At 38.9% G+C, this 18,668-nt stretch overlaps 1 protein-coding gene and 1 long non-coding RNA gene across 2 annotated transcripts; both read right to left on the bottom strand.

Annotated features, from left to right (window-relative positions):
- Positions 1 to 3,733: 3,733 nt before the first annotated feature.
- Positions 3,734 to 6,093, bottom strand: LOC125521085 (protein BOBBER 1). Its single transcript, XM_048686138.2, has 6 exons — positions 5,517 to 6,093; positions 4,593 to 4,765; positions 4,462 to 4,510; positions 4,195 to 4,361; positions 4,024 to 4,107; positions 3,734 to 3,941 (listed from the first exon to the last, which is right to left on the bottom strand). Exons 1-6 carry the CDS (start codon positions 5,965 to 5,967, stop codon positions 3,903 to 3,905), a joined length of 963 nt encoding a protein of 320 aa, XP_048542095.1. The 5' UTR covers positions 5,968 to 6,093; the 3' UTR covers positions 3,734 to 3,902.
- Positions 6,094 to 11,528: 5,435 nt separating this feature from the next.
- Positions 11,529 to 16,898, bottom strand: LOC147958783 (uncharacterized). The gene is made up of 2 exons (XR_015609796.1): positions 16,505 to 16,898; positions 11,529 to 11,799 (listed from the first exon to the last, which is right to left on the bottom strand). It is a non-coding gene; the product is annotated as an uncharacterized LOC147958783 (long non-coding RNA).
- Positions 16,899 to 18,668: the final 1,770 nt, after the last annotated feature.

The raw sequence follows: 18,668 nt of genomic DNA, 5'->3' as shown, positions 1-18,668 counted from the left end.
AGCATTATGCAAGAAGCTCCATTCTTTGAAAAACTGGGCTGGTGTTTTTCTTAAGAATCATGGACACTAAACTACCCAAATACTGCTACAATACCCTTGTGGAAGCCTATATCAAATTATTTTCCAGGTGTTATTCAAGTAGGCAGTCACATCCCAAAATCTTAATTATTTAGATTGAATTTTTTTGTTAGAGCATGGGGATTTAAATAGAAAGTTAAAAACACTTGGGGTTATCGGGTCCAAGCCTCTAACAGTACTAAAGGGATTGGTGTTCAATTCAAAAGACTAGGAAAAAAGGATTGAAATTATGGTCAAAATCCCTATCCAACCTTTCCGCCTCTATTAAGAATCCTAATGCATTGATTTTCTGGTGGGATACCCTGGAAGAATATAGGGATATGAGTATTGAAGGAAGTAATGGAAAAATCATTTGAAAAAATCAATTAATTAATTTGATTTCATATCAGAAGACTTATTCAAAATTGTGAGCAATCATGAGATGGATTAATCTTGGAGATGAAAATACAAAAAATAACAGGCAAAAGCTACAAACAAATATAGAAATAATCACATTACTCAACTCCTAGATGAAAAAAATGAGCAAGTGCATAATGATCATCGTAGCAAAGTTGCCATTCTTTGGAGATCTTCCAATGATAGGCTTGGAACTTCCAAACCTACATCAAGTTTATTGGACAGTGTGCTACATAGACTAGAAGTGTTACAAGATCTAGAAGTTCCTTTAACCAAAAAAGAGACTGATGATGTAGTAAATATTTTGCCAACCGATAAGGCAACTGGACCTGATGGATTCAATGGTGTTTTCATTAAGGCATGTTGGAATTTAATTCTTGTAGATTTATATGCTCTTATTGAAGTTTTTTTATAATGGGAGAATGAACCTGCAGACCGCAATGCCTCCTTCATCACATTAATTCCAAAATAGAAAATCATCAATGCCCAAATGACTTTAGACCAATATCTCTCCTTAATTTCTCAATCAAGATCATCACCAAGCTACCCTCTAACAGCCTGCAAAAAAGTCATGCTAAAACTAGTGCATACTAACCAATATGGTTCTTCTCAAATGAATATATATTCAGGATTGTCTAGCATGGGCTTATGAATACCTTTACCAATGTCAACAATCTAGAAAAGAAATTGTGGTGCTCAAGCTAGATTTTGAAAAATCTTTTGACATGATGGATCATGATATCATTTTGTACATTCTTGATGCAAAAGGATTTGGACAAAGGTGGCTCTAATGGTTTCATATGGTATTCAATTCTCGTACTTCCTCGGTACTGCTAAATAGCATTCCGAAAAGCATTTTCATTATAAAATAAGATTCAAACAAGGATACCCTTTGTCTCTCCTCATTATTTTTTTCTTGCGGCAAGCCTACTCCAGACTATCCTAATGAAGCAATGGTGGGAAACTTGATTCAGTCCCCTCTAACAATGCATTCCTAAACTGGTTTTCCTGTTACTCAATATGTTAAACTGTTAATGACATGATTTTAATGCTTCCTACTATGGAAATCAACTAATGCATAACCAAAAATGCTCCCAAACTGGGCTAAAGATAAATTATAGCAAATCAGTGATGGTTCCCATCAATGTCTCTCAAGCTCAAGTGCAAAGAATGATTGTTATTTTGGGATGCCAACATGGGTCCTTCACATTATCTTGGACTCCCTCTCCATACTTCCATGCCTAAGATTGAAGATTTCTCAACAATTTCACACAAAATTGGAAGTAGGTTGGTTTGGTGTTCTACGATGATTTCTTACGATGGTGGAGTGTAGTTTATTAAATCAGTTTTCTCTTCTTTACACATCACTAATTGCTTCATAGAAAGTATGAAAGCCCAAAATACTCCAAACTTTTGAAAAGTGAAGACTCACTTTGATGGAGATCACACTCAAAAATAATCCCGACTTCCACAAATGTTGCAGTATGTGAAGTGGGAAATGGAAGCTCCATTTTATTCTGGTATGATTCCTTGGCACAAAAACTGGTTACAATTCAATATCCCGGTCTCCAATCTTTTGCGATCACTAGTAAAATCTCATTTAAGACTATGATCAACACCAAAGATTTAGCGGAGCATTTCCATAGGCCCCTTTCTTCTCAAGCTTTTGAACGATTCCCAGAAATCCAAGATTATTACTTCAAGGGATTTATCTCATTTAAGACTATGATCAACACCAAAGATTTAGCGGAGCATTTCCATAGGCCCCTTTCTTCTCAAGCTTTTGAACAATTCCTAGAAATCCAAGATTTATTACTTCAAGGGATTTCTCAATATAATGATAAGTGCACTAGAAGGGATCAAGCTACTCATCTACTAAAGTATATAATTGGAAGCAAGTTGATCAAGAGGCCCATATCATATACTCCCTCCGTTCCAAATTACTCGTCGCAGAAATGGATGTATCTAGAACTAAAATACATCTAGATACATCCATACCTGCAACAAGTAATTCGGAACGGAGGGAGTAAGTGGCTATGAAAAAGTGCTTGTAGGTTTAGACACTAAATTTATTTTCTTCTGGCTTCTACTCCATGACAAACTAACACATGGAAGCTTCTTAAAGGGAGATCCATGCATTTGGAATTGTGTCTTCTGCAATGAAAATTCTGAAGAGAATGCGGTCTCATCTAATCTAGGGTTGTTCTTATGTTCAGAATTGATGGTCCTCTATAATTGGCACCAAGAAAAAAGGCAGTGGTATTTCATTATATGATGAGATTATTTTAACCTTGCAAAATCTTCCAAAAGAAGATGACAATACAAACAACCATCATAGAATGTTAGAATATCTGAAGCAAAGAAATGGGGAAAAAATCGGTTCAATGAATTGCTTCTTGGAAATTCTTCACGAAACAAGATCACACTCGAGCTTAACAAGGCCACACACATAGACACAATGTTTCTCTCCAAGCCATCGCCTCCTAGGTACTTCCATGCCACCATCTCGGTCCCCTCCTCTCGAGGCGAAATCATGTTTTGGCCTTTTTCTAAAAGTTATTCAAGATTTAATCCTAGTTTAAAAAAAATCCGAGATCTGATCCTTTTGCTACCGTCAGAGACCATGATGATAGGGTATAACAGCCTACTACCAAGGTCCCTGGCAAAGGGTTGCATACCATATCGCCAAAAATCTCCTAAGTATTAAACACAGTGCGTGCTCGTGCCTACCGCCAAGCATCTTGGCGGTAGGGTTGTGCAGGCTACCGCCAGCCCGGTTGGCGGTAGCGATATTTCCTACCGTCAAAGTCCCTGGCGATAGGCTGTTAGACCCTACCGTCATGGACTCTAGCAGTAGCAAAAGGGTCAGATCTTGAATTTTTTTCAAACTAGAATCAAATCTCGAATAAGTTTCAGAAAAGGATCAAAACACGAAAATTTGCCACAAGGTGAAGGTGGGCAATATCTCCGGCCACTCCCTATGTGTTGACCTCTTCATTCATTTTGTTCTGTGCCAAGATCAGATTTCTTCAACCCTTAGATTAGTGAAGAAGGATTGCATGCCTGCACACATCACTTCGCTCTTGCACCGGCGTCAGCATCATCGGCTAGTTGCACGTCCATTGCAGATGAACCCATAGGGTAAAGAGAAGATAAACAACTTACAAAGGGATGCAGGTAGCTAGAAAGCGCACAACATAAGTCAAGCACACAGCACATGAACGATACACAAACTTCAGAAAATTGGGCAATCGATCAGTTCCAACAACAGAAAACATTGTTCACTTATATTTCCAAAGCATCACGAAAACCATGTCCTTCGCGACCTTAACCAGACAATTAACCACAAGACACCCAAACTGAAAAGAACAAGGATAGATGCAATTTCTCCATCAAAAACTTCTGCGTCCCCTTGAATCCAACCAATCTCAAGCTATCTTCGCCCTTGAGAAGTCCATCTCCGGGTGCTGCAACGGGAAGCTCAATCAGACACAGCAAGTAGTGCTAAATCAACCAAGATGCATACAGGATGAGCATGCTGCCACTTACCTGAGACATGAACTTCTTGAGCATGTCCTGCTTCTGCATTTCATCACTTGTTGGCAGGCCCATCTGCTTCTGGCGCTGGTCAAACTGCAATGCAGAGACAAAAAAATTAGGGTGTGAAGAAATTGTAAGACGCCTAGTCAGTCCATCAATCAGGTTGTGCACATCGCTTACCATCATCTTCTCCACAGTTTGCCTAGTCTCAGGATCCAGATCAGAAAGCTTGCTAGTCTCTGGTTCCACCTTCTGGGTGTCAACTTCAGGGTCGCCTTTGATCACAGATTTCCACCATTCCATTTGATTGTGCTTTGTAAGCAGTATAGACAGTGCTTTCCCATCCTCTGAAGGTATTATCAGAAGGAAAAGATGTTTTTCTTAGCAAGGGATCTTAAGGTAGGGCACATAGCATAACACATAACATAAATGGTCTGTGGTTCATACCTATGCTCCAGAAGCAGTCATCAACTTTAACTGGTTTGTGAAGCTCACCCTGGTAAGAAAGGAACACTGCATCAGCAAAAGATTTTACATGCAAGGGCAAGATAAACTGTTGTGTAGTTGATACTACTCACATCAATGATAGGAGGCTGGCCCTTCAGCCCAACCTTCAGATGATCCTTCTTAATCTCACAGACAACAAACCTTGACTTTGTTCCTTCAGGAACAGGAACATTGACATTAACCTCTGGTAACTGCTGAGTCCAGGAATACTTCTCCATATCAAGACCATTGCCAGCATTTGGTTCTGTTCAGTGAGATGAGTCACCTTTAGTTAATCCCAAAGTGCATAACTGAAATATAATGGTTTTTCCCATAGGCAAATGAAGGAGATACCATAAATAAGACAGGGTCTAACAAATAAAGTGTGGCATTTTCACTATGATATATGGCACAGAACCGTGTTTGAGCAGACTCGGTTGTAGAACATATTAGGAGTTATAAACTGGTTTCTGACTGCAGTGAACCATGACTTCTGATGAAAAGAGATAATTAAACAAACTGGCTCTGTTCTGGGGCAGTTTTACAGATGACAAGGAAAATTTTATCATAAGCAGATACATCATACATGATAATAAGCATGGATTTTTAAGAAACTGAACAAGTGTAATTTCATCCTAACTGGGTAATTAACCATGCCGCTAGTCGCCTATTTTTTCAGGAGCAGAACAAGTTGTCCAACAAATAAATATCCCATATATACAAGTATGTAAATAAACAACATTGTTACTACATAGTATGGACGAATTAGACCAAGTTCCTACTATCATAGTATGTCCAACAAAGCATCAACATAAACTCATCCAGTATCTATGGCGCTAATAATGAATAATGGCTAGACCACTTGACCTATCTAAAATCTATAATTGAGAGCTAGCATAGAAGCCACAATATCCTAAACCCTATGAACTAACAAATTCGACATTACCACACCAACAATCCAACATTAAGCATCAATATCAATTAAAGTCAAAGAGAAATGAAAACAGGGCGCTTACTGTTCGCCTTGCCCTCCTTCTTCTCCACCTCAGTGCTGGCATCCTTCTCCGCCGAGCTCCCTGCACCGCGCTCCTCCGTCACCACCGAGCTCTCCCGCTTCTCCTTCTCGGCCGCGGCCTTGACCACCCTCTCCTTCTCGGCCGCCGCGGCCTTCTCCAGCTCCGCCGCCTTCCTCTTGGCGTCCCTGGCCTTCCTCTCCTCCGCCTCCACCTGCGCCCTGCACGCGGAGGCCATCGCGGTGACCTTGCCAACCGCGGAGGGGTCGCGGAAGAGGTCGGAGCGGCGGTGCGCGACGTCGATGGCCGCGTGGAGGAACGGGAGCGCGCCGCCCTTGCGCTCGAGCACCGCCTCGAGGACCTCCAGGTCCACGTCGACCGCCGCCGGGGCCGGGGCCGCCTGCGGCTGCTGCGGCGGCGCCTCCTCCTCCTGGATGTCCGAGATGATGGCCATGGCCGCCGCCCCTGCTCTACTCTAGGGTTTCGGCTTCGGGTCGCGCTCGTGCGGGGATCTCAGATTGGAGAGGTAGGGGTTTCGGCGCAGACGGATGGGTTGACGAGGCTCCGGGTCTCGCTTAAATTGAGACCTCTGCGCCGCCCCGGCTTGCTCTGGAACATTCCGGAGGTGCCTGGTACTGTGGGTTCAGTTACTGCGGTGTCTACTCGAATTGTGTCTTTTGAGTTCCCAAAATATTCTTATTTGAAGCTTTTTAGGGTTTGAATTCACTTCCACTACTACGGTATGTATTCGAATGGTGTCTTTTGAGTTTCCAGCATATGAGCGAGTTTCTTTTTCAAAGCAAAAGAAAAATTGAGTTCGTTTTGTTCTCAGAAACAAAAAATGTCGTTTTGTTCTCGGAAACAAAAATGAGTTTGGAACTTTTTTTATGGAAAGGATTTGCCTCGATTCTCATTAGAAGAAACCATCAACACAGTTTACCAACGCATCGTGCCGTCTTCTATTGTTGTGTTGTACTGTAGTTTATGTATAAATTACGTATCACTCATCCTAGATATCATGATCTATTATGTCAAAGCTTTTACATAAAATGATGAATCAGTCTAAGAGGGTGGTAGATCAGTTTTTTGATCGAATGGCCACACAACCCCTATTTTCATTATGAAAATGGAGTTGTTTACAGCGCAATTAACCAACCATACGCCACTATTCTATAACCACATCATGATGCTTCAATCTAGCAAATTTAACCGTTACACCACTAATCTATATTACCATACTAGGATGCTCCGATCTAGGCAAAACTAACTAAAAAAGGAACTTGATGTATCAAGAACAGCAAACACTAGCAAATAGGACTTACATCCAACCACACTAGCTACAAGTATCAACAACCACTCAACAAACCATAAAAGTATCACAGTTTAAAGGCACGACATCGAAATTAGCAGAAAGGCTTCAAGGCCAGCCAGCATTTCAGTGGTTGGCTTCATAAAATCCTCCTCACATGTGGGGCCAAAACCATGCCCACCTCTGAAGACATCACGAGTCACCACGTCTAGACACCTGATGAAGCATGTTTTGTGCCCCTCTTTTCTGCAGATTTTTTCAAGAGTCTAGTAGTGAACAAACAAGAAAAATAGTGTCAGTAGGATCTCTGGGCATAACACTTTGAAAACATGATTTGTTCCTTGTTTTCCATATAGACCACAACAGAGCAGCAACACCAATAAAATAACTACCCTATCTTTGCTAGTATAGCTAGACAACCAGTTCTTGCAGAGGTCAAAAAAAGACATTGGAGATCTCTGATTCCCCAGAGGGCATCCCACAATATTCTACCAAAAATTAGATAAGGAGCAAGAGAAAAATAAATGATTCACACTTCCTTCAGTCACAAAACTTAGCATATTTCCAGCCTTTTTTTATGAAATTGTCCTTGGTTAGAATCCTATTTTTTATTACTAACCAAGAGAAGGCCTCAACTTTAAGAGGCAGCTTCATCCTCCACATATTTTTAGAAGATAAAGCATCTTGTCTAGCAATAAGATAATGATAAAGAGATAACAGAAAAGCTACCGAAGGTTGTAAGTAACCATTTAACTTTGTCGGGCTTATCCGACAGAATCAGCCAACCACACATATCAAGTAAGTTATTCCACATATCAAGATTCTCCCCATGTAAACATCTTTTGAACCAATGCAATTAAAATCCAAGGTAAATACTTTTGAAATGGTAACATGTTACAAAATGTTAAGCTCTAAAGATGACGAAAAATCAAACAAATCGGTTTATCCTTTATCCACGCATCTTGCCAAATTCTAGTTCTACGACCATCCCCCACAACTCTCTGACAACAACAATAAAAGATATTCTTAACTTCCATTAAGCCATTCCAGAAGTGAGAGTTGCCAGGATATTATTCACATTGAGGCAAAGTTTTCTTCTTCAGATACTTTGCCCTAACCATCTCATGTCAACACTCTCCTCATTTTCTTGTATCCAGAGCCACTTGTAAAGAAGACTAACATTTTTAACTTCTTGATTAGTAACCCCCCCCCCTTTTTCTTGCCGGACCAAATGGGCTAAAAATCAAAATGTTTACCAACACCTTTAGGCAATCTAAAAAAGGAAAGCATATGACCAGGGACACTACTCGAGAAAGCCACAGTTAGAATGAGCCTATCCCCATAGGAAGAAATCTCCCCTACTAGGTAGCTGCTTTCTTCTCACATTTCTCCTCAACTATTTCCAATCGCTATTACCAAGTTTCTTGTAGTGTAGAGGCATACTTAGGTAATGAAAAGGAAAGTTTCTAATGCGCAAGTAAAGATCTTAGCATAATCCTTATGTTTTAGTTCCGCCTCACCAAAGAAGTAAACCACACTTTTAAAGATAAAAAATTTAAGACTAGTTAAATGCTCAAAAAACACAACGAATTATTTTAGGATTCCTAACTCCTTCTAAGTCGTCCCCAAAACAAAAGATCATGTTGTCGGCATATTGTAAAATAGAAAGACAACCTTCATAAATCTAAGGTGCTAGACCTTTTATAAACCCTTTCTCCCGAGCCCTTGTAACTAGGGTCACAAGGACATCAACAACTATATAAACACTGTGGGGGAAGGGATCTCCGTACCTAAGACCCTTTCTAGTAGTAAAATAATTACCCAACATATCATTTGAAGTTATAGCCACTTTATCATCAACAATAGTTGACTTGGTCCATTGAATAAACTTTTCAAGGAATCCTTTCATCTCTAACACAAAAAGCATAAAGTCCTAGTTATTTTTATCGTAAGTTTTCTCAAAATTGACTTTGAAAAGCATGCCAGGAAGCTTGCTCTTATGAAGATAGTGTGGTCTCATGCAACATTACTACATTATCCAGTAAGTAGCGATCTTTAATAAAAGTTGCTTGTATCTTGGACACTAGCTTGTAAGCAACTAGCATAGCTCTAGTGTTCAAAACCTTGGTAAAAATCTCAAAAGGGACATAAAGCATGCAAATAGGCCTACACATATGAATCTAATCAGCCCCGTGGCCTTTGGCAATCAAAGTAACTACACCATAGTTTAGCCTATAGAGGCCTAGTTTGCCATCAAAGAAGTCACTAAATAGTTGGACTAAATCACGACAAATTAAATCCCAAATGAATTAGTAAAACTCAATGGGCATTCCATCGGGGCCAGTCACTCAGTTATGTTTCATAGAGAAGACGACAAGTTTGATATCTTCCAAGGCGAATCTGGGAGTCAACATATTATTGCCTTTAATATCTAAACAAGTAGGAACATGAATACTTGGAGAAATAGGTAAAAGATCTACAAGACCAAAAAACTCTTTATAGAATTTGGTAGCATAGTCCAACAGTTCTTTATCTCCGTGGATAATAACCCCATCCCGCACAAAACAAAAGATCTTGTTCTTTCTATAATCATCGACCCATCTATGGAAATATTATTGAGTTGGTGCAGCATTTTTGTAATTTTTGTATTGAGAGACCAATGTTACAATATTTTCATATTCGAAAGTATCTAGAACCATCCTGAAGTTACATCATTTTACAAAGATATAAATCCTTTACCTACATGTGCACATTGATAAATAATATGGTAGTAGATAGAATTCTTGCATATGCGGTTGGTAATTAGCAGTGCATACAACCCCATGAAAGCTCTCTTTATTCCAAGCTTTTTTATGTAACAAATACATGGTTGTATTCATAAAGGTAATAGACTTAATCATAATTTTTTCATATTGTGTCTAGTATATTCTGCATCATAGAAAACTGAGTAAAAATGGTACTATTAGCTTATGGATTATTCTTTGTGTGGATGAAATATGACAAGCTCAAACATTAAGTAGATGACGGAATTTGGCCATAACTAATTTGTGTAGGTATCTAAACTTATTGAGCTGTAAAGGATTGATGAGAGCCATAAAAAGAAATTGAAGTTATACATGAGATTCCAAATTGCAGAATATGAAACACATGATTGCAACTTCAAGTTTAGAAATCAAGGTCATCAAAGTCATATAATATACCTATAAAGGGACAAAAGTTTATCAAACTAATGACTCTTCTAAAATTATTGCTCAAATGGGAAGTATAGTTAATGAAAAAGGTGGCATGCAATTTATCAAGAGGGCCGATAATAAACATGTTAATTACTAGATTAATATTTGTAACCTGGTTTCAAGAACAATAGTAGACATTCTTTATTTGCAAATAATTTTTAGAATAATATCACCCTGTCCCACCTTTCCATAAAGATTAACTACCAATTCACAATTGTCATCATAACAATAGTTAGTAAGTTGAGAAGAGGGCATTGCTAGTGGTGATTAGATGTTGCCAGTTTTGCCTCATGCAAAGGGAGCACTGAATTGCAACTATAATTTAACAACCTGACTCAACGGTTATTTCTAGGAGAGGTTGTTGATAGAGGTGGATATGACTTTACATCTAAGGCTGAACATGTATGGTTGGAGATTTCACACATGAACGTATAGAGGGGAAACATATACCAAATATCACTTAGATTTTGAATTATATCTAGAGTACTTAAGTCACAAGTTCTTCTAACTAACAATCAAGCCTCTAGAGGAAATAAAAAGAGAGAAATATATCCAGGTAGATTGGGAAAATCAGTCTTATTATCTCTTAACGAGGCATTACAACAGACATGTTATTGGTGAGTGTGGCAAAAAATACGCAATACATTGGTCTGAATGCCAGCACACTTCTCCCAAATTTAATCCCTTTTTAGTAGAAGACATTTAATCCAATAATATGTGTGTAATCTGAATAGTGGAACTAATTCCAGCTTAACAAGCTGGACCAGGATGTCATTCATGACTTCCTTCTGCCACCACACCATTATGAGGGTGGGCTACCACTAGTCCTTCATATAAGCCACATATCACATGCCCTACCGTCCCTAGAGCAGCAACCTACACTCTCCATGGTAGGCAAGAAAAGCAAGGATCACATCTCACCTTTTTTTTCAACTCCTCTTTGGGATGCATCTAGGCATCTTGAAGCTGGAGAAGGGAACTAGGGTGGTGGAGCTTAGTTGTAGTTGGGGTCGTCGTGGCTCCTCATCATTGAGTCTGACTATGGTCGACAAGGTGAGATGCTGGGTCATTGTTGTCCCACTAGAACACCCCAAATGTATCTCATCCTAACCCCCCCCCCCTCCCATCACTGCCTCCAATGGAGGATATGGTCTCAAACCAAAACCAAAAACAATTTCATGACAAAAAGAGAACCAATGAACAAGAATAAAAGATGCAAACCAAAATTGAGAAGGCAACGAAAGGAGCATTAACCAAAGCACGATGAGCTTGCTGGCAGGAGCACCCCTCAAGCGGGGACACACATCAACAAAGCATGGAAACCACACCACGCATGCCACCTATGACCACCCCTTTCCCCTCATCTGTGATCTATCCCCCACCAAAGGCGATATGTATAACCTGGGAGGTGGCCCAAGTAGTGAAAAACCTCCCACCAGCTAACAACATGACCCAAAGCACTCATCATAGCCCTTAGCAACTAGAGATCTCCTTTTCTAGGGAGCTTAGTAAGTGTAGAGATACACCTAAGAAGCAAGAGCTTTAGCTGTTGAAAAGAAGAACGAAAAGACTTGCAACAGAGCAACGGAAGCAAGTTCAGCCATCAATCTACAAAAGATGAGGAACAACACCCCAACTTGGGGATCCACGAAGCTTACCGACCCCTCGCCTGCAAAACTTGAGTTGTGACTTGCGCCATTAGTCTTGTATTCCACTCTAGGTCCAATTTTGTATCTGCCTTCACCTATAATGAACTCCAATAATTAATCCAACAACAAGCCCAAACATAACATCTCACCCACAATAACAAGCCATTTTTTGGCCTTCCAAATGCTTCAAATCACATCAGCCACTCCAGCAGTCATAATTTTTCTCTCTTACCCATGAAACTAGGAAACCAAGATATAAAACAACCCTCCACACTTGAAAACTGACAAGAAACAATCAGAGCACACCCCAACAATATTCCACATGTATCTAGCAAGTGTGCACGAAAGGAAGAGATGATCTATAGGTTATTTTCAGCACGAAACAAATATTTAGCATCTCACCACTCCCCCTTCTAAATAGAATGTCACGAGTAGGACCTTTTTTTCGTAATAGCAATGCATAGAAAGTTTAGATCCACGAAGGTACCTTACTTGCCATAGGAATTTATGAGGCACTGCATCATAATTTCAGGATGGTGGAATACAAGGACCTATTAGTAATCTGACTATAGGATGGCAACAAATATGCAAGCATAAAATCACCATCAGTTAGAGATAAAAAAGCGCACATCTCCTTCAAATTTTCCCCTTGCAATAGAGTGTTACCCACCATAGCTTTGTATAAACTACATGAATATAAATATTAGGTTCCATTGAAATAGAGAAAAGCCTAGGGAAAGAGCAGTCATGCTAGTTCTTCCTGGCCAAGTGTCTTCCCAAATTTTAGGTTTTCCCCATTTCGAACTTGAATCCTACAATATTTTAGAAAAAGGATTTTGACTTCCATTAGTTATTGCTAGAAATTTGAGTCCATTTTTTGAGTTGATGCTTGTGTAACCATTTGAGAAGCTAAATATCTATTAGTCAAAAATCCCTGCCAAGGACCTCTTTCATTGAAGAGTTTCCAAAGACATTTGGATGGGAGGAAATATTCATAGTATATCTAAGTTAAGAATACTCAACCCTCCAGAATCTTTAGGAAAACAAGTCTGGGGTAAATTAACAAGGTGGTATCATTTCTCAACAACACTATGTGGTAATATGTAAAAAGGCAAGATGTACATTGGTATACCTGTCAGCGGAGAATTAATGTATGCCTCCCATTTAGAGTTGTATCCCTTGCCAATTCCCCAATCTACCTTCATTCCTCCCAACAATTTCATTCCAATCACATATACAAATTCTCTCTTTCTTTCAATTGGGATCTGAAGGTAGTTAATACAAAGTATACCAAATTTACAAGTAAATATCTCCTCAAAGCTTTATGTATTTTGTGTGCCTTGCACAAACAATAGGCCTCACTTGTGTGAAAAAATGTTTTCAGGCTTGACATTTGTTCAAAAAGACACGGAATAAATTCAAGGTTTCTAGCTTGCTCCAAATTATCATGTAGTAGTGACATAGTATCATCTGCAAACCACCACCCACTAGGCGAGGACCAATTCAATTAGTAAGTTAGTTTGTAATTGCCCTATCAAACAGAAATTCTACTGCACCGGAGGCCATACATAAGAGCAAAGGGGGCATGGGGTCCCCTTTCTAAGTCCCTGGTAAGTGCACACATATGGTCCTATCTCATCATTGACCTAAATTCCAACTCTATCTCCAGACACAATTTGCATAATCCAGTCATTCCATTTGCTCATAAATGAGCTTAGAACTTTAATCATAATGTCTATAACTTGAACAAAGTTTATGTTTGGATGAGCATGACCTTTTTATTGTAATGTACCTATGGACATGGAAACAAAATGATTAGGACTCACACAAAACGACATAAACTTGTTCACTTTTAGCAAGTGTCAATTATTTTCTCTATAGGTAACTTGAATGAAAAGCACATCTTCCCACATAATTTTTCTAATCATTCCACACTTGATTGTATTGGTTAAAATATAATCCACAATATGCCAATAATTCCTTTATCTATGAAATAACATCGTTGTAACATCACAAAGATAAATTCGTTTCACACAAAAAAGAGTAGGCATTGAATCAATCTGACTTCAATAGAAATAGTAGTCCCTACCAAAAGGGCAGACATCATATTAGCAACTAAATAATTGCCGCATGCAACAAAAATAGGACAAAAAACAAATGGAGCATATTCAGAAGACACCCAACACAAAATGACTAGGAAGAACCCAACAAGTATGCACTTTGTACATTGTTATCCGTCATAAAAAATACAACAAAGCAATCATAGAATACAATGAATCTACCTATAAAAATGTTAGTATCCTATGCACACATGCAACGATTGTGGTCACTATTTTCCTAAAAAAAACTAATATGTAGGCTCCTTATATGCATTGCGCCCCTCCCCTCTTCGCCCTTGATCTTCCAATGTTTGTAGAAAATATACATTAGCGAAAGAATCCTGGACACATATAAGATACTTTTTTATCCCTTACAATTAGATGGGTGGTGAGAGGAGGCAAACTGTGCCCAGTGCCAAAAAATGATTTCCGAGACATGTTTGACACTTCAAAACAAAAAGTCTACAAAAGGATAATTCAAAGAGGGTCTATAAAGTTGAGGTAAAAAACTAGAGATTTTTGAAATAACTAATAGCATGAAAATGATGATAATACCTTGTGTGTGAATTTGCATTGTTAGCTATAGAATAAATATGAAATATCATATCATAATTTGGTTGTTGTTATAACTAAGTATACTATGTGATATGAAGGGAATATGGCTGGTAGCCACACATACTTTATCATACAAAAACATCACTAATTAATAATACAATTCCTTAGCATCCAATGCTCATCAGTGTGGTTCTAGTAAGTGTAGTGGTCTACATAAATTAGAAATTCAGGGTATCATTGAGTTACAATTATGCAAATAAAAAATGGGGGAGGGGGGTAAGTGGTGAATAATTTCCTAATCAAAAATTTAGGTAGGTTGAATGAATCTACATAACCATGAAAAACATCTCTTACTTGACAGTAAGTTAAATATATAAGAAACCATCTTACAAATATTGAAGTATTGAGACTTTATGCATAATCATTGAAGCCAATTGAGAAATAAAAATAAGGAAGAAACACAAAATTTGAGATGAGAAATTGTTGAATAGTAAGAAATATGCATATGCAAAGGACAAGATCTATAAGAAGATCAAATAACATGGAATAAACAAATGTGCAACAAATAAATTATTTCATTGGTCAAGTCAAGAAAAAACTTTATATGTTCATTTTATTTTATTTTTTCAAGGAATATATGTCACATAAAAGAACCTATGTTACCCTCGGCAAACAAACAACAAACTAATATGCAGACCTTGCTAGCACACAAGAGTATTTAAACATGTGATGTGTCTTCATGGACACGTTGAGAACTTATTTTGCAATTCCAAACCCATGCTTACTTCTTGGTTGCACTTATTAATCCCTACCTTATGACTAGCTTCCACCACATGTTGTAGAATCTAGAAATAGTTATGCTGCTAACCAAGGCATCTAACATCTAGAAACAAACATATTTAGCTAAGAGAAAGTGTCCAAAGTTACTTGTTTGGTTATTCTTTCATAAAATCTGATTCTGATAAAGAAGCAAGTGATTAATATTTTTCTCACATTGCGATGTTTAAAAATATAAATAAGCTTGTGGATGGGTGATGTATTTTCCTTCTTACTTTTTATCAGGCATCAAAATAAAAATATTACCTTTTTAGTCCATATGAAGTAGCGCACATGCACGAAGCAAATGCCATGTTTGTGAAGTTAAAATAGGGGGATGGAATTATTTATGGGGTATCAAGTACAATTTTTCGCAGTCACGCCACAATCACCTACTCGGCCTACCATTCCTAATAAACAAACACAACCATGTGCATATCCAAGGCATAAAGTGTAAATGGATGATAACTACCTAGAAATTTATGGATACACATGACACTTAACAACAATTAGGCCATTTTATGACAATCTCATTATTAGCGGCATCCCACAAACCATCATCATATGAAAAGCAACAACAAACCACAAATTGTGATAAACAATCAAACAGAACAATAGTTTCACCGAGATATGAAAGAACATGTGACTAATGCAAACATGTGACTAATGCAAACATGTGACTAATGCATATTCATGTGGAACCTAAAAAACCAAGCACCAGCAGGCAGGACCGAGTGCTTCAATGAGATATACTCCTAAGTACTTGTATTAGGTTCATGGCCTCTTTTAAGCAAAACTTGATAAAATCTATTGTTGTCGATTTTGGGGGCATCATTAGCCTATTATACTTGGATTGATTTTCCCTTTGCAAATTATTGTGCACACATTCTTGGTAAGAATATATATCAAATTTATGATGGGCGCCTCTTTCTAAGCAAAACTATATCAACTTTGGCATTGTCTGTTTCAGTTGCATCATTAGTCTATCATACTTTGCTTGTCCACTCACCCAAGAACAAATTAGCAACACGAAATAGGTATTGCCATTCTAGAATAGATGCATCCCTATTTTGAAAACCATTTGTGGTGTCTTCAGGATGTTCTCAACAAAAGGTTTTAATCAAACAATTGCTATATAAATAGGATATGACTAATACCACACAAATCGAATCACAGTTTTTGAGTTGTACTTGTTGTTACATAATGTCAAAGCAGATACTACATGCTTATATACATTGGTACATATATAATATGATTGCTCACAACACTAAACTAGCGCAGTGCAAGTTAAGGATGGACATAAAAGGAGCTCACTAGGTTGGGCGTTGACCTGATCGCGAGGAAGCAACCATACAACGGGACCGATGAATTAGGGCCGGATAGCGTCCCAACATTGGTGGGACGCGTTGGCACTACTTCCGGCCGCCGCGCCATATTCTCCAGGCCCCTTGCAACCTGCCGTCGTTTCTAACCCCTTCACCCCGCGTTGTTCTTCCGTGGGGCGGCGCCGCCAACACAATGTCTGACGATTGGCCAATAGAACGACGATTCTTGATGGATCAAGGATAACGCGAGAGAAGGCGATGTGGGCAAGATCTCGGGGAAAATAAGATCGAATAGTGTGGTGGGGGCACAAGGGGTGTGGTGATCTGAGAATAGCCTAGGGTTCAAGCAAATCTGGTCTAAGAAGAGCCTAGGGCTCAGACAGATCTAGACGGACAAACAATAAAACCCTAATCCTGTTTCTTTTTGGAGAGAGAAATATGGGCATGGGCACGCATTCCAACCCAACAATTGCCGATCCGAAATTTGGGCCGGGCTCCATTTTCTTTCCGAAAAATAGCTCGGTCTGGTCCATAATGTAGGATTAGCAAGGCTGGCCCATTTTATCTAAAAATAGAAAGCAAGGTTGGCCCGGGTAGAGGAAAAATCCAAAATGGCGCTTGTTGCGCACGTTTCTTCACTTTGCGCAAACGGGCGCATACCCCCTCGTCGCGCTGGGCTGGCCCATTTCTTTATTTTTTCCGTTCAAACTCCAGCAAAAAGGGTGTGCGCAAAGCGAGGGTTCAAGCTCGGGAGATCTCGACTGAGACAACAATGCACTAATCACCGGGACAACGAACGGCTTGGGTTCTTTCCCTTCTTTTATTTCTTTCTACAGGTTGCGGGAGCCTGGTTTTGGAAAGAAGCTTCCCAAACCAGTTTTCACCGGTTCGCTGGTCAGTTTCGGGGTGGTTTTCCTTCTTCTTTTCCTTCTTGTTCCTGTTTCTTTTTTCTTTTCTTTTTTCCTTTTCTTAAATGCGTGAAATTGGATGAACCTTTTCAAATTCAATGAACTTTTATCCAAATCGATGAACTTTTTTTCCAAATTCAATGAACTTTTTTCAAAATTGATGAACATTTTTTCAAATTCAATGATCTTTTTGCCAAAATCGATGATTTTCCCAAAACTGATGAACTTTTTTTAAAAGTCGATCATTTTTTTCAAATTCGATGGACTATTTTTAAAATTTGGTGATTCTTTTTTCGAAATCGATGAACTCTTTCAAATTTGATGAACTTTTTTCAAAATCGATGAACCTTTTTCAAATTCATGAACATTTTTAGGTGTGTGCGTTTTCTTTCAATTCTCATAAACATTTTTTGAATTCATGATTTTTTACCCTTTTCTGAACTTTTTTTCAATGGTTGACCGGTCAACTGGCCAATTGTCGATCGGGCAACCGAGATGGAGCGAACAAAGCGAACGAGGCGGGAGGGAGAAGGGAACGAGGTGACCTGGGCCGGCCTAGTTTGCGGGTGCGTGGGCACCAGAGAACTGGCAACCGATTAGACTAGTCACAGTGGGAGTAACTTAACTAGTAACATCACACATTTCAATACAAGATTGCTTATGTGGCAGCTAATTAATAAGGAGAGAGGGATTTGTGGTTACTTAGGTAGTTACTGTAACATCACACATTTCAAGGCATAATGAGTCTATAGCCTAATAAATGAACTCTTTCATGATACCACTCATATGTTACTATTCACTATGGAGGTAGTAATATAAACCAGTAACATCGGCAAGTTACTATTCTATATTACTCTCCACTGTGAGCAGTCTTAGAGGCCCCTGTCCCGGGTAGAGGCTCAATAATCCAAGCTCGGCTTGATTGAAAACGCTTTTAATATTCCCTAAAAAACGCTCTTATAATATATTGATTGACTGGCTTGTAATCTGGATCATCTCCTCAAGTACGTTGTGTGACGCAACTTTTATCTTCCTTTTTGTTTGCGAAAAGGATGAATATGTTGATAGAGGAATAGCTGTATGTTCTGCACGGCACAACACAACAATATCGTCTGGTCTCGAATGCACTGCTGACTGCTGTCCAGTGTGCTAGATAGACCGAACTTGGCTAACAACATTCACATCGCTACTAATCTGACAGAAGCTAAACTCCCCAACTATAGTGAAGTAACAGGTGATCTGTTTGTTTCCTTGTCCTTCA

Source organism: Triticum urartu, chromosome 7A, assembly GCF_056163025.1.
Source record: "Triticum urartu cultivar PI428250 chromosome 7A, HENAU_Tu73, whole genome shotgun sequence".
Lineage (NCBI taxonomy): Eukaryota > Viridiplantae > Streptophyta > Magnoliopsida > Poales > Poaceae > Triticum > Triticum urartu.
Note: the sequence above shows the minus strand (reverse complement) of the source record. Positions and strands in the feature narration are given on the sequence as shown.

Bases quoted from the DNA above. Each gene is read 5' to 3' on its own strand.
- LOC125521085 (XM_048686138.2), bottom strand. From the start codon at position 5,967: ATGGCCATCATCTCGGACATCCAGGAGGAGGAGGCGCCGCCGCAGCAG. The intron at 4,362-4,461 runs GTATGAACCACA...TAATACCTTCAG, and splicing joins TGACTGCTTCTGGAGCATAG to AGGATGGGAAAGCACTGTCT. The intron at 4,108-4,194 runs GTAAGCGATGTG...TCTGCATTGCAG, and splicing joins AAACTGTGGAGAAGATGATG to TTTGACCAGCGCCAGAAGCA.